The sequence below is a fragment of the Coturnix japonica genome, unplaced genomic scaffold, assembly GCF_054131305.1.
Source record: "Coturnix japonica strain WE unplaced genomic scaffold, WE-NBRP24 Scf042, whole genome shotgun sequence".
NCBI lineage: Eukaryota > Metazoa > Chordata > Aves > Galliformes > Phasianidae > Coturnix > Coturnix japonica.
Window position 1 is genome coordinate 3,130,671 of NW_028188945.1, and position 15,433 is coordinate 3,146,103.

The 15,433-nt window shown below is 47.6% G+C and overlaps 1 protein-coding gene and 1 long non-coding RNA gene across 7 annotated transcripts; one reads left to right on the forward strand and one right to left on the reverse strand.

Moving 5' to 3' along the window:
- Positions 1–235: 235 nt before the first annotated feature.
- LOC146752731 (uncharacterized) lies at positions 236–1,306 on the forward strand. The gene is made up of 4 exons (XM_085531373.1): positions 236–344; positions 457–555; positions 672–711; positions 1,095–1,306. The coding sequence occupies exons 1-4, from the start codon at positions 321–323 to the stop codon at positions 1,304–1,306; spliced, it is 375 nt and encodes a 124-aa protein (XP_085387499.1). The 5' UTR covers positions 236–320.
- Positions 1,307–8,383: 7,077 nt separating this feature from the next.
- LOC146752732 (uncharacterized) lies at positions 8,384–14,472 on the reverse strand. 6 transcript variants are annotated; one of them, XR_014940448.1, is made up of 7 exons: positions 13,531–14,472; positions 12,479–12,599; positions 11,703–11,808; positions 11,420–11,516; positions 10,889–10,961; positions 9,999–10,213; positions 8,384–9,428 (listed from the first exon to the last, which is right to left on the reverse strand). It is a non-coding gene; the product is annotated as an uncharacterized LOC146752732 (long non-coding RNA). The 6 variants fall into 6 exon arrangements; XR_014940449.1 differs by lacking the exon at positions 13,531–14,472 and adding an exon at positions 13,083–13,442; XR_014940444.1 differs by having other exon boundaries at positions 8,384–10,213.
- Positions 14,473–15,433: the final 961 nt, after the last annotated feature.

Sequence of the window (15,433 nt, forward strand, 5' to 3'; positions counted from 1 at the left end):
TGTTGGGCTGTGTGCAGCAAAGGACCTGGATGTGAAGGAGGGAAACCAAAGATTGATGAGTGGTCATTGCATCTCAGCTGTGGGTCTGGGCTCAGCCCGTGCAGCAGCACCTCGGGGCTGGGGCCGAGCCCGGTGCCCGGGGCTGTGCTGCCTGCAGGAGGCTGCGGGGCTGTGGGGCTGGGGCAGCCGCTGTGGGACAACAAGAGCTAGTTGTAGGTTACTGTTCATATTTTAGTGTTAGGTGTAGGTTTCTGTTCCTGTTTTAGAGTTAGGCATAGGTTACTGTTCGTACTTAGAGTTAGGTGGGGTCCTACCAGCAGATGGCAGCAAACAGCGCTCACTCGGTAAGCACACGTCTGCTTTCTCACCCAATGACATGAGTGCTGCTTCATGAGTGCAGAGGTCTGTGACATCTCAGAGGGATGGGATTTGCATCTTGTGACTTCTCTGTTGCAGATTGTCGAGGAGCAGAGCGTGAGTGGCTGTGAAATGCAATTGGGCTTCATGGAAACAGTCCGGAGCTGTGTCTGGAGCTTCCTGCGTGGCCATTGTAAGGTAGGTGTGCCTTACTGTAAGCGTGTGCTGAAGCAGTGTTGGTTAAGCACAGCTCACTCCTCTGTCTTCAACAGATCAGCTTTCTGCGCACTTTATTTCTGTGTCTGGCGTTGTAGAGCACAGCAGCAGCAAGACAGCAAACACGTCCACAACCAGGTACGTGAACATGGGAAACTTTAATTCTGTGAATAATACTGGTATTAATATTAATAAGGCAGTGGTCACGCATGTGTGATGGAGCTCAGGGATAGGTTTATTCTTGTTTGTTAAGCTCTTCCCTTATTTGACGCCCACCCGTCCTCTCTTGCTTCTCTTCCCCCCACCTGCAAGTGCAGCAGTACTGAAGGCTGAGGGCTCTTTTCCTAGGCAGGCGGGCAAAGGCAACTGAAATGCAAGTTTGCTGTCCCTCTTTGTTCTCGGGTCAGTAGGCCCTGGATATCTTCCCAGCACCTCTCTTAATCAGCCTGGAAATGTTTGCTCGCAGGAAGTAACCCCATTGCAGTGCCTGAGACTAATGATGCCTTTTTCCCCCCTTACAGCACGCAGCCTCTGTGAGAGCAGTGGAGCAGCAGCTGTCTGCGCTATGGCTGCTGAACTGCATTTCTCACCACCTGAGATCCCTGAGCCCACGATATTGGAGAACATGCTGCGCTACGGACTCTTGTTTGGAGCCCTTTTCCAGCTCCTGTGTGTGCTGGCCATCATCCTGCCAGCTTTCAAGTCCCCAAAGGCAGTAAGTAGCGCTGTGTGAGACTGATAGGAATGCTCAGGCAGTCGGCTGGGAGGGAACTGTCTGTAGCTGTTGCCTATGGCAGTGTGCCCCGGCACTGCTGAGAGTGCCGCACTTGGTTCTGTCCTTCCTTCCGCACGCCAGCAGCCTTGAGCTGCCAGCTCATCCTATCCTGCAGCTGCTGCTGCGCCCTATGAGCTGCCAGGCAGAGGGTCCACCCTCCCAGCACAGACCGCCTTGCTAGAGAGGACTTTAGGCTCTGGTTTGCATGGGATTTTTGGGAACTTGACAGATGTGGAGTTTCTAATGTGCCCTGAGGTCAGGAAGGCAATTTCCTGTGCTGGTCTCCCAAAGCTGCTCGGTCAGGTGACTTGAGCTCCCAAAGCAGCTGTCAGCCAGTTGTTAGAAAGTTCCCTGACTTTCCCAATTGCTTCTTGCAGGACTCGGAGGGTTTTGAGTCTAAGACATGGGAGATGGTGAAGAAACCCAAGGCAAGGGCTGCTCAGCTGAGAAGCAAGAAGGAAAGCAAAAAGAAACAATAAGGGCTTGAGCAGGAAGGCACAAAGGACAGCAGAATCACCTGGATTGCATCCTCAGAGGTGCACCAAAGGACACACACTGCGTGGTCTGGTTTTCAGGCCTGGCCGTGCTTTCGCTTTCATGGACTGCAGAGAGGAACTAAGGAAGCTTTGTCTTTAGTCATTACCAGTATCCCGCCTATTTGATTTCATATTGAAATGTATTTTTGATGCATTTTGCATCTCTCTATTGCAAATAAAAGTGAAACAAACATTTGAATGGTGGTGCTGCCTCTTTCATTAGCTGCTCATAATGTGCATGGCTCAGGCTGGCAATCGCAGGGTCCTGATGTGGTCGGCTTCACGTCCCTCCTGGAAATGGAGCTGCTTGTCCCACGTTTCCATGTTGGTGTTCCCAACTGGTGGCCTTTCAGCCCATCTGGAACTGCTGGCGATGAACTGTGAGCATCCCTTGTTCTCCGAGGGCTGAGAGAAACAAAAGCAGCGTGGGAGGAAGAAAGGTGTCCCTGCGCCTTGAGATTGTCTCTATTCTGTACTTCTGTAGATACTGTATATCTAGAGCTTGTTCTTTGAGAATGATGACTGCTTTGTTTGATGTGTAGTTTCTGGCCCTCATTCGTCCTATTAATGCGATAGAACTGACAAATGTGTTTGTGTTTAGGTTGTTTGTATGCTCTGTTTCTTATTTTCTCCGTATATGCACTGTCCCCACGATTTCCTGTGCATGTGATTAATTCACATGACAATAAACAGAAGAGACACTCTCCATTTCTTAGGAATGATGCTTAGGTTCACGTACAGATGAGCTTCTTAGTTTTAGAGGCTTCAGGCTTTGGAGACTACCTTGGTTCGAACAGCAGAAGGCATCAGTGTTCACTTCTCAGCAGCACCAATCTACAAACCTGAGTAATAGCTGCTTGTTGCTCTGTTTCTGCAGAGCCTCGCAGCTCCCCATGCACTGATTACAGCCTTTGGAAAGGCAGCCAACTCACTTTCCTTGGGAAGCCACACAGATGTGAACCGTAATAGCCCATTGACTTTAGAGATGATTGAACAGGACTCTTTGATTAAAGGATAATGTCAGATGCGTATCTGCCCCTCTATTATCTGGTGCTCTGTGTTGGAAGCTTGAAGCTAGCACATCTTGCTCTGCCGTTTTCTGTGTGTCCTTTTCCAGTTGGCAAGCTCTGACTGCTAGAACTCAAGATGCTAAAGCAATATTTAGACTCAAATGCATTTAATGAAAGGAGGCAATCTGTGTGTGTGCGCTTTCTCCAATGAGACTGGCACTGTTCCCTCGTGTCTTTACCAGATAACTAGACTTTATTTCCCATGGCTGAAATATGATCTGTCATCTGCCCTGAAGGAAACAAGCTTTATAGCTTAGGATTCCTTGTTAGTCCAGGTGAAGAAAGCTTTGCCTTCGGTGCCCTGCCTGGATTTTGGTCTTGGTGTAAAGGCTCTGATTGTGACATTCTGACTGCTGTTTTGAGGCTTACCTTTTGTCTCGCACGTGATAAGGATGAAAATTTAGCAGAAATACCTTTTCAGTGGTTCAATACATGCTGGTGATTCTGTGATATCTTCTCCTTTTTCTGGTGTGAGTAATTGTTGTTTAGTGTTGGCTTTTGTCCTGCTGTTAAAATGGGGGTGTTTTTTCTCTACAAAGCCTGATTTAGGCACTTAAGCTTATAACAACCTCTGTGGTAACAGGCTGTGTGTGGATTCACACTCATCCAGAAACACATGCAGAGGAAGCAGGGATGGTGCTGCTCAGGTCTTACTAAATGTAGGCTCAGCCTGATATAGATGCATTCCAGCGGAGATACCCAGCACTTACGTACTTTTGCTTTCACATAAATGCCCGAAATGAGCTGGGCATCAGCACGTTGTTAGAAAGCTCCCTGACTGTTTCCCAATTGATTCTTGTAGGACTTGGAGGGCTTTGAGTCTAAGACCTGGGAGATGGTGAAGAAACCCAAGGCAAGTGCTGCTCAGCTGAGCAAGAAAGCCAAGGAAAGCAAAAAGAAGCGATAAGGGCTTGAGCAGGAAGGCACAAAGGACAGCAGAATCGCCTGGAATGCTTCCTCAGAAGTGCACCAAAGGCAACGGACTGCGTGGTCTGTTTTTCAGGCATGGCTGTGCTTTCCCTTTCGTGGACTGCGGATTGGAACTAAGGAAGCTGGAAGAGAAGGGCTTCCAATGAATTAGCAGCAAAGAGGACTTCACCTATTTGGGACTTGATATATGGCAAGAGCTGAAGACACTGCATTCCTTTAGGCTCTGTCTCTTCAGGGCCAGGGACGGTCTAGTGTTAGCCTGAAATATGGCTAGAAGGGTCTGGAGAGAGGTGGTGTCGTAGCCACAGAGTCTCTGTAAGGCATCTGGAGCTTCCTGATGCCAGCTCACTGCTTGGTTTGTTTGATCACGAATGAGTCAACGGGAGGAGAACCTGATGTGTTAGGTGCCCCAGAGCTTACAGTGGCTTTGAAGAAAAGGGTTCTGTGGTGGGGCTGCAAGTCTGCCATCCTTTTGCATACACAGACTGCCATCCTCAATTGACAAATGCATTGTGAGCCCGGGTCCGGCAGCAGTGCTGTGCTGTGTCTGTTCTCTACCAGAAGACTAGCAGCACATTTGCTGGAACCATCAGTGTGAGAAGGACCGCGTTTGCTTCTCTCCCTTGCTGTTGGTGGATGAGTCAGGTGGGCAGCATGAGGAGAACAGAACAAAGCATGCGAGACAAAAGCACTCCGAAGTTGCTTGGAGATCTCAGGACAAAGAAACATGACAAAAATATCTGACACCAATTACATATAATCTTTGTTTCAAATTAAAACAAAAGTAACTTTTTAAAAGTCATGCTGCCTCTTTCTGTTTACTATGAAAGCTTCTTGAGCTCTGTAGAAACACAGGGACATCCATGGCCTGTTCACGAGAGTGACGCGTTTAGGGGAGGCCTTTCAGCTCCTTCGATCTGTGTGAGGCTGGTTGGCTCAAACTTTCAGGCATGTGTGAGTCTGTGCTTGACTTGGAAGCAGCAAAATGTCTGCCAGAACACCTCCACCTTCCTGGAAAGAGGAAACGGTGCAATGTCTTAATTAATTTGCCTCTCATGAGGGATGTTGGCTCCAAGAGCCCCCACGGAGGTAGCAAAATAAAGGCAGTGTTTGTTAATAGGATCGGGGGATTAGATGGGGATTCAGTCAATTGATAATGGGGATTTCTGTAGGCCCCATGGCAAGTGTAGCTGTAGCAGGGAGCTGCCTGGCAGCCACTTGGACTGCAGGAGGAGCGGTGAGCTGGGTGAGCTCTGGCTGGTGTTACTTGGTTCCCTCCCCAGAAGAGGAAAGGAAGGAAAGACTGTGCGGTAAGTCCTCAAATTCCCAGGCATCTATCTCAAGCAGTTTTTCTCTTCCATTTTTGACTGTTCAAGCAGGTCTCCCTCTCTGACCACATGCTGTCCCGCTCACAGTGCATCCTTGTGCTCATCCAGTGCAAGCTGCATGATCCCTTGAGGCAGGTTAATAAGCAGCTCGTGACCCGAGTTCCAGTTCACATAGTTCAATTAAATCCCTATTAATCCTGCTTAGACCTAATTGACTTTCATTCTCATACATGTGCTTCTCTCTGCTTTAGAGATGCTCTCTGCTGATGTTCCCCACTGGCAGCAGCGGAAGAGCCAAGGCTGTCTGTGAAGAGAACCAATACTTCCTTCTTGCTGCTCTGGAAGTTTTGAAGCCAAGATTCTTTCCCAGCCTGGTGTAAAAAACATGAAAAGAGCCCTTTGGTGCCTGGGTGCCAGGGAGTGTCAAGGCTCCGTGTGGTGATACTTAAGGAGAAAGCAATGAGGCTGTAGGAGGGGAGGAGGTGGTCGCTGCCTCTGTTCATGGAGGTAGTTCTTCCAGGAAGGTGTGCTGTTGCTCACAGCGTGTTCCTGCAGGGATCAAGATGACTGTATTGATTTTGTTTGCTTCTGAATCTCATGAAGCATTGGACTGACTGCAGCAAGGAAGTGGGATGATGAATGGAGAGTGCTGGCGTTTGGATCCTGGCTGCTTGTTTGGTGATGAGGTTGGCTGCCGGGTTTGGTGCTCTGAAAGGATCTGACCCTCCTCATCCTCAGACCAGAAGGGATGATTTGGCTGGGGCCGTCCCACAAGAGATACGGAAGCAAACCAGTGTCGGCTTTGGTGTGTCTGAAACTGCTGCTGACTGCAGGGCAAAGGTCCTGCTCTCCTCCAGAACCTGTAGCTTGTGGCTTTGAGCAGTTCTTCTAAGTTTATGGAGTGGTTTTGTGGCTTTTGTTAAGTGGATCAGAGCAGTCGCTGGTCAAAACGTCCCTTGTTTGGGCTGGCAATTACAGGGTGATGATCCTGTTGGTTTCACATCTCTTCCTTTAAATTCAGCTGCTTTTCTCATCTTTCATTCTTGGTCTCCCAACTTCACCGCCCACCCCGGTCTGTCACCACACATCAGTGCTGTGCAGTCCCCACCTCTGGTGATGTTCACTTCCTTCCCCTCAGCTTGTGGGGTTTCACTCGGAGCCTGAAGGCCCTTGTGTGGCTCTGGAGCTTTCTGTACCCTGTGTGAACAGCAGCTGGCTGCAGCCAAAGGCCCTCAGACTGCAGCTGAAGCAGAGCCCAGTTGATTCCTGCACAGCCTGGGTCCAACCCACCTGCCAAACACAGAACCATGCTGCTGTGTGAGAGCCTCCAGGCCGGAGAGAAGGATCCCAGCATTAGTCCCCCCGCTTGGCAAACCTAAACCAGTCCTAAGCTCATAACCATGGGTTCCTGATGCTGGCCATGCTAATTGCTTGCTGTCACACCCACACTCTTTGCATGTCTGCCAAGCTCAGTGATTGTAAAATGATAGAATTCCTGAGCTGGAGGGTCCCTGCGAGGACCACTGAGTCCAGCTCCTGGCTGCACGCTTCAATGGCTCCAGGTGGGGATGGCAAAAAGCTGCTTGAGTTCCTGAAAAGATCAGAGCAAAGGCTCTGCTGCATCTGTCTGCGACTCAAACACCACCATTGTGTTATTCATAATAATAATTCCTACAAATATAGTTGGAATTTGCAGCGAGCAAAGCACAGCTCACCTCAGGAAGAGAATCAAAGGCTGGCACAGTCTGGAGCACACACCTCTGCCTGTTTTGCTGTTGCCCGGGCAGATTGCAGCTTGATGACATCCAACAGCAAAGCAGTTCTCCTTCAGCAGGTATCTTCTGAACTCACAAGCACCTCTGCACTGCAGAGCAGCCCTGTGTTTAACAAGGCTGTCCATCATTCACACTGCTTTCAGATCTGACATTCCTCTCCTAGCACCCAGGACCAATGCTTAGTCACTTCCCCGTGAGGAGGAATGACTTAGCATTAGGTAGTAAATGAGTACAGGATTCTTTCCTATGTTGCTCCCTTATAAGCTCAATAACCACATGCTGCACGTGGGTAACAAGAGCCAAACAGGAGCCGTTCCATCCCAGACTACACCTACAGATGTCTCCACAAGGTCCGTCTGAAGAGTCTCACAGCTGAAGGTCCTGGGACTGCTCTTCCTCTCTCCAAACACACGGTAGCTGAGGAAAGCTCCCTATTAGCTGAAGAGACCAATTTCAGGACCTTCACTGACTGGAGGAGCCACTGTGGGACACAGGTGTCCCCTCCCACTCACCCTCTCTCCACAGCCGACCATGGTGCAGCTCTTGAAAAGATGACGGAGCTGTCTAAATAAAACCGTAGCAGTGACTACATAAACAAATACATGGACTAGCTGCATGAAGAGCAAGCAGCAGACATTGCAACAGCAGGTCAAATGCAACCTCAAAGATGTACTAATGAAGAGTCAAAATGCTACATTTCCATGGGAAGCCTAAAACGGATCAACTCAGGTGTGACAGTGGCTCCCAAGGCGGTTCTGCTCCACACATTGCTGGTGCACTTGCTAAGACACCTCATCTTTGTCTTTGGACACTGGGAAAAGGGGAAAACATTTTGCTACTGGTATGTCATTCTTGGGAATAGGAAAGAAAGTGAGTGTGGGACTTGGGTCACATCACTGCAGCCTATGGAGAGCCCCTGGGGTGTGTAGCTGCCCTGCAGCACCGCACTGCCGCTCCACTGCTCCAACAACACCTACAGCAGCTGTGCACATAAAGATGGCAGACTACAGGGAGTGCCATGCAGGTGCTGCAGGGCTTCATCCCCTAAGCCCGCAGTATCAGCAGTGCCCAGCTGGCTTTGCTGCACAGCCTTATCACCTGAGAGTCTGCAGACTTGGGGGAAAAGCTCAGCAGCTGCGCAGCTGCCGAGGTTCCATGTCATGCCCCGGCCTGCACACAGCCCGGCTCTCCCTGCTTTGCTCTCCCAGTGTTTCCCGCAGCCCCTGTGCTGTGACCAACACGAGCGGGGCTCGGGCCCAACGCCCGCTCACAGCCCCAGCAGGCAGAAATAGCACACGACAGAAACCCAGCCTACCTGCAACCCCCAGCAGCAGTTCAATCCTTCATTTCTACACTTGTGCTTCGTAACACCAAACCAATAACGACAGGACGAGCATCTCTTTGAGTCATTTTATAAAAGTATTTGACTTACAGAGATATTGTTACAGTTTCCTGAGTACTGGAAATTACAATACAAGGAAATTTCCACAATTAACTTCATACAGTATTTTACCATCCAGTGCTGCTGATCCCTGTTCATGTCCTTGTTCAATAGAGTAATACACAAACAGTGATGCTGGAAGAAAATGAAGACACCACAAGAATCAGGGGCTGGAGATACCAACAGAACCATGAGCTGAATTCACAGACAGAGCACAGCATGTCAGAATGATGCAAACAAGACAACTTTAACAGGCTTTTCTTTTTCAAGTTTTTTTTTCTTTTTCTGGAATAGAAACACATTAAAATATCAGCTCCCGCTGCTTGATCAGATGAAGACATGACGCATTTACTGTGCAGCTTCATATAGGAACACCTGAGCTACCTGGAGCAATAAGGCTTTGTTAATTCGTCCATCAGCAGCTCAGCAGCTCATTCAGTTTTTCATGTCATTTTCATAAGGCAAACAACGAAACAGAAGTTACTTTCATGTTTGAGAATTGGGATTAGTTGGCAGCTACATACGAGTACGTATTTGTTATGCAGTATGAAATCACACAGACCAGGTTGCTCAAGCAGTGCTGGGAGCAGTAAAGTCATTCATCTCAGCTGGAAGTCCAATATTACCTGGGGTAGCAGATGCTGTGGGGTTATCCACAGCATCCACGGGATGTTTCCTCCGCATCCCCATAAAGAACAGCAAAGTGCACCAATGGTTCATAGGAACAACGTTTTATTTCTACAGAACATGCTATAGAAAGACCAACAGACTTGTTGGCTTACAAAGCAAAACGTGTAAGTAAACATTATTTCAGACTTCAAGAACGTCGCCAATTGAACACACTAGCAAGTTTACTTTCCTCTTTGGCCAAATGCAGCATTTCACAGACTGCCTTACCCAGCTGACTCTTTGTTTGCGGTACATTAAAGTAAGTTCTGGTGCTTGGGATATCCAGCCCACTTTCCCCATCCAATACAGCAGGAAAGACACAAACACGCCACTTAAATTAAAGAAAGAAAACATGGAGTAAGTGGAATCCGAGACTGCAAAAATATATACAAGCATTTATCTTTTTCCTGAACTAAACATTTCAGCCATAAAAATATTCAACAGCTGTACCCTATAGAACTAGGGCTAAGGCTATTTCAATTAGAACTGCTTTGTGTTTTAAAAATATAGGGCTGAAAGCCTTTTGGGTGATACTTATACATCCACGGCATGTCTAGGTTCCCTACGTGAATCATAAATCATTATGCAGAACACAAACTAGTTGTCTTAGCTTAATCTTGCATTATCCTGTTTAATTTCATCTCTCCTGTAAATATGTTAGATAACTAGATTTCACTGTAACTATTAACATAAACAGAATATTCATAAGGCTTTTTTCTTCTCCTTCTGAGCTGTATACGGTAAAATACCCATCGAGTGCTTTGGAATAGGCAGATCTTCCTCCTAGTAAAACTGTGAAGCAAGGATAGCTTTCACCGCCAGCGAGAAGGTTTCTGAAAGTGCTCGGTAGAAATCCAGAGTTTACGTGGATAAAACCTCAGGATAACATCCATTTACTTACACGCAACTATTGTTAAATAATCCAAGTCAAGTCTACTTTACTATGAAGTGTGCAACAAGCAGAAGAAGCGAAGAACATCACGCTGAGTTCACATTCTTCAAGGTGCAAATCCCAGCTATTCCTGCCCAAAACCTTCTGTTTCTTCAGTTGCAAATAACAGCTTTTCCTTCAGCTGCTCATAATTCTTATAGGCTGGAAGGTCCAAGCGATTGAAACTGAAAACAAAGAGAAACCTTAAGTATTGAACAACAGTTTAAACCACCAAATATCCATTAGGAACACAGGCATATGAACTGTCCTGTTCAGAAGGAAAACTGCATTTGTACCCTCTAAAACACCTGTATCTTGACATGCACTTGTCTATGAAAGTGAGAGTTAAAGCACAACAAGCACCTGAGCAGTGATAACTTTCCAGAACTGGCAATGTATTTAGTAACAAGTCTCACCTAATCTCTCTTCTGTATCTGAAACTTAAAATCTGAGCATCTTCACAAAGCACCAGCGTAACTGAGAAACTGAGGAGAAGCTACATTTTCTACAGCCAAGAGGGAGCATGAGCGTGGCTATTTATTTTCATTGCCAAGATCGAGCGTGGTGATAATGAAAGATCAATCCCAAACTCTTTAAAAAAAGGACAACCTTAAGTACTAAAAGTAGCTTTACGTTTTTAGTGATGTGCAGATCCATGGCATTTACAATGGAATCAGCTCCACAACAAAACTGCTTTTCAGAAGTTCAACTATTACTCAGCAGAGCTTACTGCCATAGCCCAGTGCTTTGCTTTCACACAGTCTCAGACACTTCCATATCACACCCACTTCCTAAAATCTCAAAGTAGATTTCCATCCATAAGAACAGAACCACAGCAGAGTTTGATCCTTCGTACTTACCAGGTGTGACTTCCAGGTAACCAGTTTTCCTTCCCAACTTTCTCAATGCAAAATTTTTGGGGTCTGTTGCTCCCTGTACAAAAATCAAACAATGAATTCTTAGGTCTAACTGCCCGTGTATACCAGTAGGTAATACGTGACAACAGCGCGTGAAAACAAGACTATAACTACTTGCAGAGCACAAAGACATTTGTCTCTCACTACATCCCTCTGAAGAAATCCACGTAGTGAAATGCATAAATATGAAGCGGTTTTCAAAGAAACTCAGCCACTGAATCACATCATTGGTTTGGTACTGGAAGGAATCTCTGGAGTTTACCTAGTCCTGCCACGTCCAAACCATGGATCAAGTCACTGATGCAAGGCGTGTTCACATTCCATCCATCCCTTTTTCTATCACCGCTCTACCAATATGCAACACTCAGATTCCATATAAATTCATTAAAAAATACCCTTAAACACACAGCTTGGTCCTTATTAAGAAAAAAGGAAATAACATGAGCATAAAATGCATTAAAGAGGGCTCGTTACCCGTGAGGTCAGCAAATCCTCCCACTGGTAATCTGCACGTTCCAGTAACGAACTGTAAAAATCTCATTCTCTTCTCGTTATCTATTTATTTCCCAAACTGAAAAATAATAATTAACACTGATGTCAAGTTTAATATTGAAATGTTCACTTCCCCATCCCCCATGGGAAAGCTGGATTAGCAGTTATCATTTACATTTACAAGCTACTTATCTGTTGAGTAATTCTGACTATTGCTCACTAAGCTGTTGCTGTGTTCTTGTGTGGAAAAAAGAAGTCTACAAACCTGCCAGAACCACAATATCTGTCTGCAGGTTCTGCTATCATGCCGGTAGATGGTATTGCCTCTGCCAGTCATTCAGATCAATTTCTTGAATTCCACACAGGAGCACCTTTAGGGAAGAAAAATTTCATAAACGTGGAAACTACAAGCTACTACTTTGCTTCTACAGCAAGACTATTGTACTGAAATACTACTGTACTTCAAAGCACCCGCAATCACAGTACGCTTGGTTTTAATATTAAACTCTTAAACTTCCACAGCAAATAATAACATCCGTGGCAACAAAGAAGATACACCAGTCATGAAAACGAATGCATTTAGACTTATAAACCATACTTTCTCATTGCCTAACCATACCATTCTGTGCTAGAAATACGATGTTCTGCTGCAGAGTATAATTTGGAGAGACCAAAAGCAGCTCAAACCTGCTCCACTCTGTAATTTGACCATCCGCTGATATTTGGTTCTTATCTCCCTTGCTTTCCAGTCACTCACTCTTTAGACACACGCAAATCACATTGTCAAGGACTACAAAAATACTGTCAGCCAAAAAATTTATGCTGGCAGAATCTTAACGTTAGAAATGGGTCTAAGTTGGTTGCAAAGAAGAAAGTGAAGAACAACACAGTAACCAAATACTAACTGATACATAAGGCTTCTTTCACACATCCTGAAAGCAGAACCACCAGCCTTAATGAACTCTGCTATACAGACTCTGACTGACATTCAAGTATTACGTGTAGCAGCCTGGATCTGGCAATAGTCAAAGAATCTTTTACCTCCAGCTCCTTAGCATCAAAGGACCACAGATACTGCTGGGGCAGAATTTCATTGAAGCCTTCAAAAGAAGCTTGTGTCTGTTCCCCAGCGCCTCAGGAAAGTCTCCATTCTGCTACCAGCCTGGAACAGACACAGAAGGATCATTTAAAATGGGCTACGCTAACCCAAGTTCATCTTTGTTAGTTTGTTTTGAAATGAACCGTAAGCTGTGTTAAGAAAAATGGTGGAAAGTTCTGGGGATAGAGCACTGTGTAACCGTATTCTAATTGTGTTCCCAACCTTCACCCTGCACAAACAATTTTAAGTTAAAACCCTATGTTTCCAACCACTCAACTATGGAAAGCATTTTAGGCTCCAACAGGAGGCAGCATCTACTCACTGTTGATATTAATGAGAGCACAGGAGTCCCTTGCTACCCGGAGGAAGAAAAAAATGCAGAGCTGTATTCATCTAATATGTTCCATATTTGTTTCTGTTAATCACGAAACTTTGCTCTGTGGTAGAAACTCCACTCTCCATTAAGAAAAGGGAGAAAAGCAGGCAGGAGACCCAAAGAACCTGAACCCAGGGAGAAGCAGATATTATGCTGAATTCAAGACTAACCTGTCAGGAGAACTGGAATCGAAAGCAGAGATGAAACTCTGGGGAACGCAACACAGGACACAGAGTGTGACAAAAGAACATTGCTTAAGCTGCAATCTGAGCTCTCCCCGGCTTCCTCAAAACCAGAAGAGAATGGTCTTCTGCAGGTACTCCCTCCTCTCTATCCCAATGAGTATTTTGCACAACTGCCAATGCCAATACGTTCCTTCTGCAAATGTCGCCGTTTCTGTGAAACCTTTCCAGATGACTCGTGACTAAAGCAATTTCTACTCCCGCATCCCTCAAAACCTTCCCACAAAGAAGCCTTCACAGATCAGATGGTAAGAAAGAGGGAAATCTACGGCCACAGCAATAAAGTGCGCAAAAAAGCAACCAACACAACCACGCCAAACCGCAGCCCGGACTCGTCCCGCTCACTGCAATCCAGACCCACTCCATCCGTACAAACCTTCATCCACGCCGTTTCTTAACCAGGCCTCGGCGCCACCCGGATCTTACAGCCAGCGAGCGGCCGGCAAACGAACGGCCGTCTTCCTCTTGGTGCCGCACAGCCCAGCACGGCCGGAGCCGCACCACACGATCCGGGCCGGGGCCGGCTCAGGCTCTGCCTCCAGGCTTTTGGGGCCGGCCGGGTGACTCCGCAGCACAGCGAGACCGTGGAGCCGCCCGGGAGCCGCCTCTGGGTGCCGGCAGCGCCGCGAGCTCCTCCCCCGACAGCCCCTCCGTGCCCCCGCACCGAGGCCCGACCCCGTTCGCAGCACAGAGCCCGCTCCTCCCGGCCCCGCTCATGGCCGCCATGGCCCGGAAGTGCTCTCCGCCGCCTGCAGGAAGCACTTCCTGTCACTGGCACTGTCACTGTCACGTGGCTCAGGCCGGGCTGGGGCCTGGTGGGGGGGGGCGGCTGCCGGAAAAGGACCCAAAATTCACGTCTCGTTCCGTGTCTTTCCTCTCGCTTTCCCTCCTTTACATTCCCATTCCCTTCCTCCCTTCCTCGCCCTCGTCCCCTTCCCCACCTCCCTGTGTCCATTCCAGTGCCTGGCCACCCGTTCTGAGCAGTAATACCTCGTAGTGTTCAGCCTGAATCTCCCCCGTCGCAGCTTGAAGCCATTCCCTCTGGTCCTATCATTATTGACACGAGAGAGGAGGCCGAGCCCCAGCTCACTACAGCCTCCCTTCAGGAAGTTAGAGAGAGCAATGAGGTCTCCCCTGAGCCTCCTCTTCTCCAGGCTGAACAATCCCAGCTCCCTCAGCCGCTCCTCATACGGCCTGTGCTCCAGACCCCTCACCAGCTTTGTTGCCCTCCTCTGAACACGTTCCAGGGCCTCCATGTCTTCCTTGCGCTGAGGGGCCCAAAACTGAACACAGCACTCAAGCTGCGGCCTCATCAGTGCTGAGAACAGGGGGACAATCACCTCTCTGCTCCTGCTGGCAACACTGTTTCTGATGCAGGCCAGGATGCAGTTGGCCTTCTTATTATACAGCAAAGGAATCTCCTGAAAAGGAAACCACAATATCTGGCAACATGAAACAAAGTTCTGATTCATAAAAGACTGGCAGCAAGGCCTGAATCTCTTGTGTAATCTGCTCTTGATTTATCACATTAGCACTAGGTGGAATGCAGAAGCTTCCTGTGACATGATAATCAAAACCTAGTCCAATGCCTTAGAAAAAGCCTTTAAGAGATTACTCCTCCTTGTCTGTTTAAAATAAACTTAGGTAATACAAAAGGTTGGAAAATTTTTGGACAACTCCCCAGGGCCAGGCTTTGGAAGGCCGTATTGATGAGAGTCAATCAAGCTCCGGCTGCAGGCGTATATGTGTGTGCCAGTTCTTTAACACAGTAGAAATCACAACTTGCTGCATGATCAGAATTCTACATGTGCTACTCCTGAACCCCAATTACTTCCAACGGTGTTAAATTACCCCTTGATCTCAAAGCTGAACAAAACAACAAAATGCCACACCAATAGTGAATACATAAAAACAAACAACTCCTTGGGCCTCAAGGGGAGGCTGATGCACAGGCCACGGCTGCCAGCGTGCAGCTGGGCTTTCCAGGGCAAACAGCAACACACGGTGCATCAGAAGATGAAAGAGCCCTCAGGGAAGAGAGGCCAACTCAAGGGGCTGAGCACGGGACACCCTTCTTCCTCACGGGCTGCTTCCCCTCCTCTGGTTTCTTTCTGTCGGACCTCAGAGAGTAAGGAGATGCTCACAGCCTGTCACCAGCACTTCCGGGTTGGCTGAAAGGCCACAGGTTGGGAAGACCAACAAGGAAACGTAGGAAAACCTGCACCATGTCAAGGGAGAGACGTGAAGCCGACTGCTTCATCGCCCTGTGATTGCCAGCC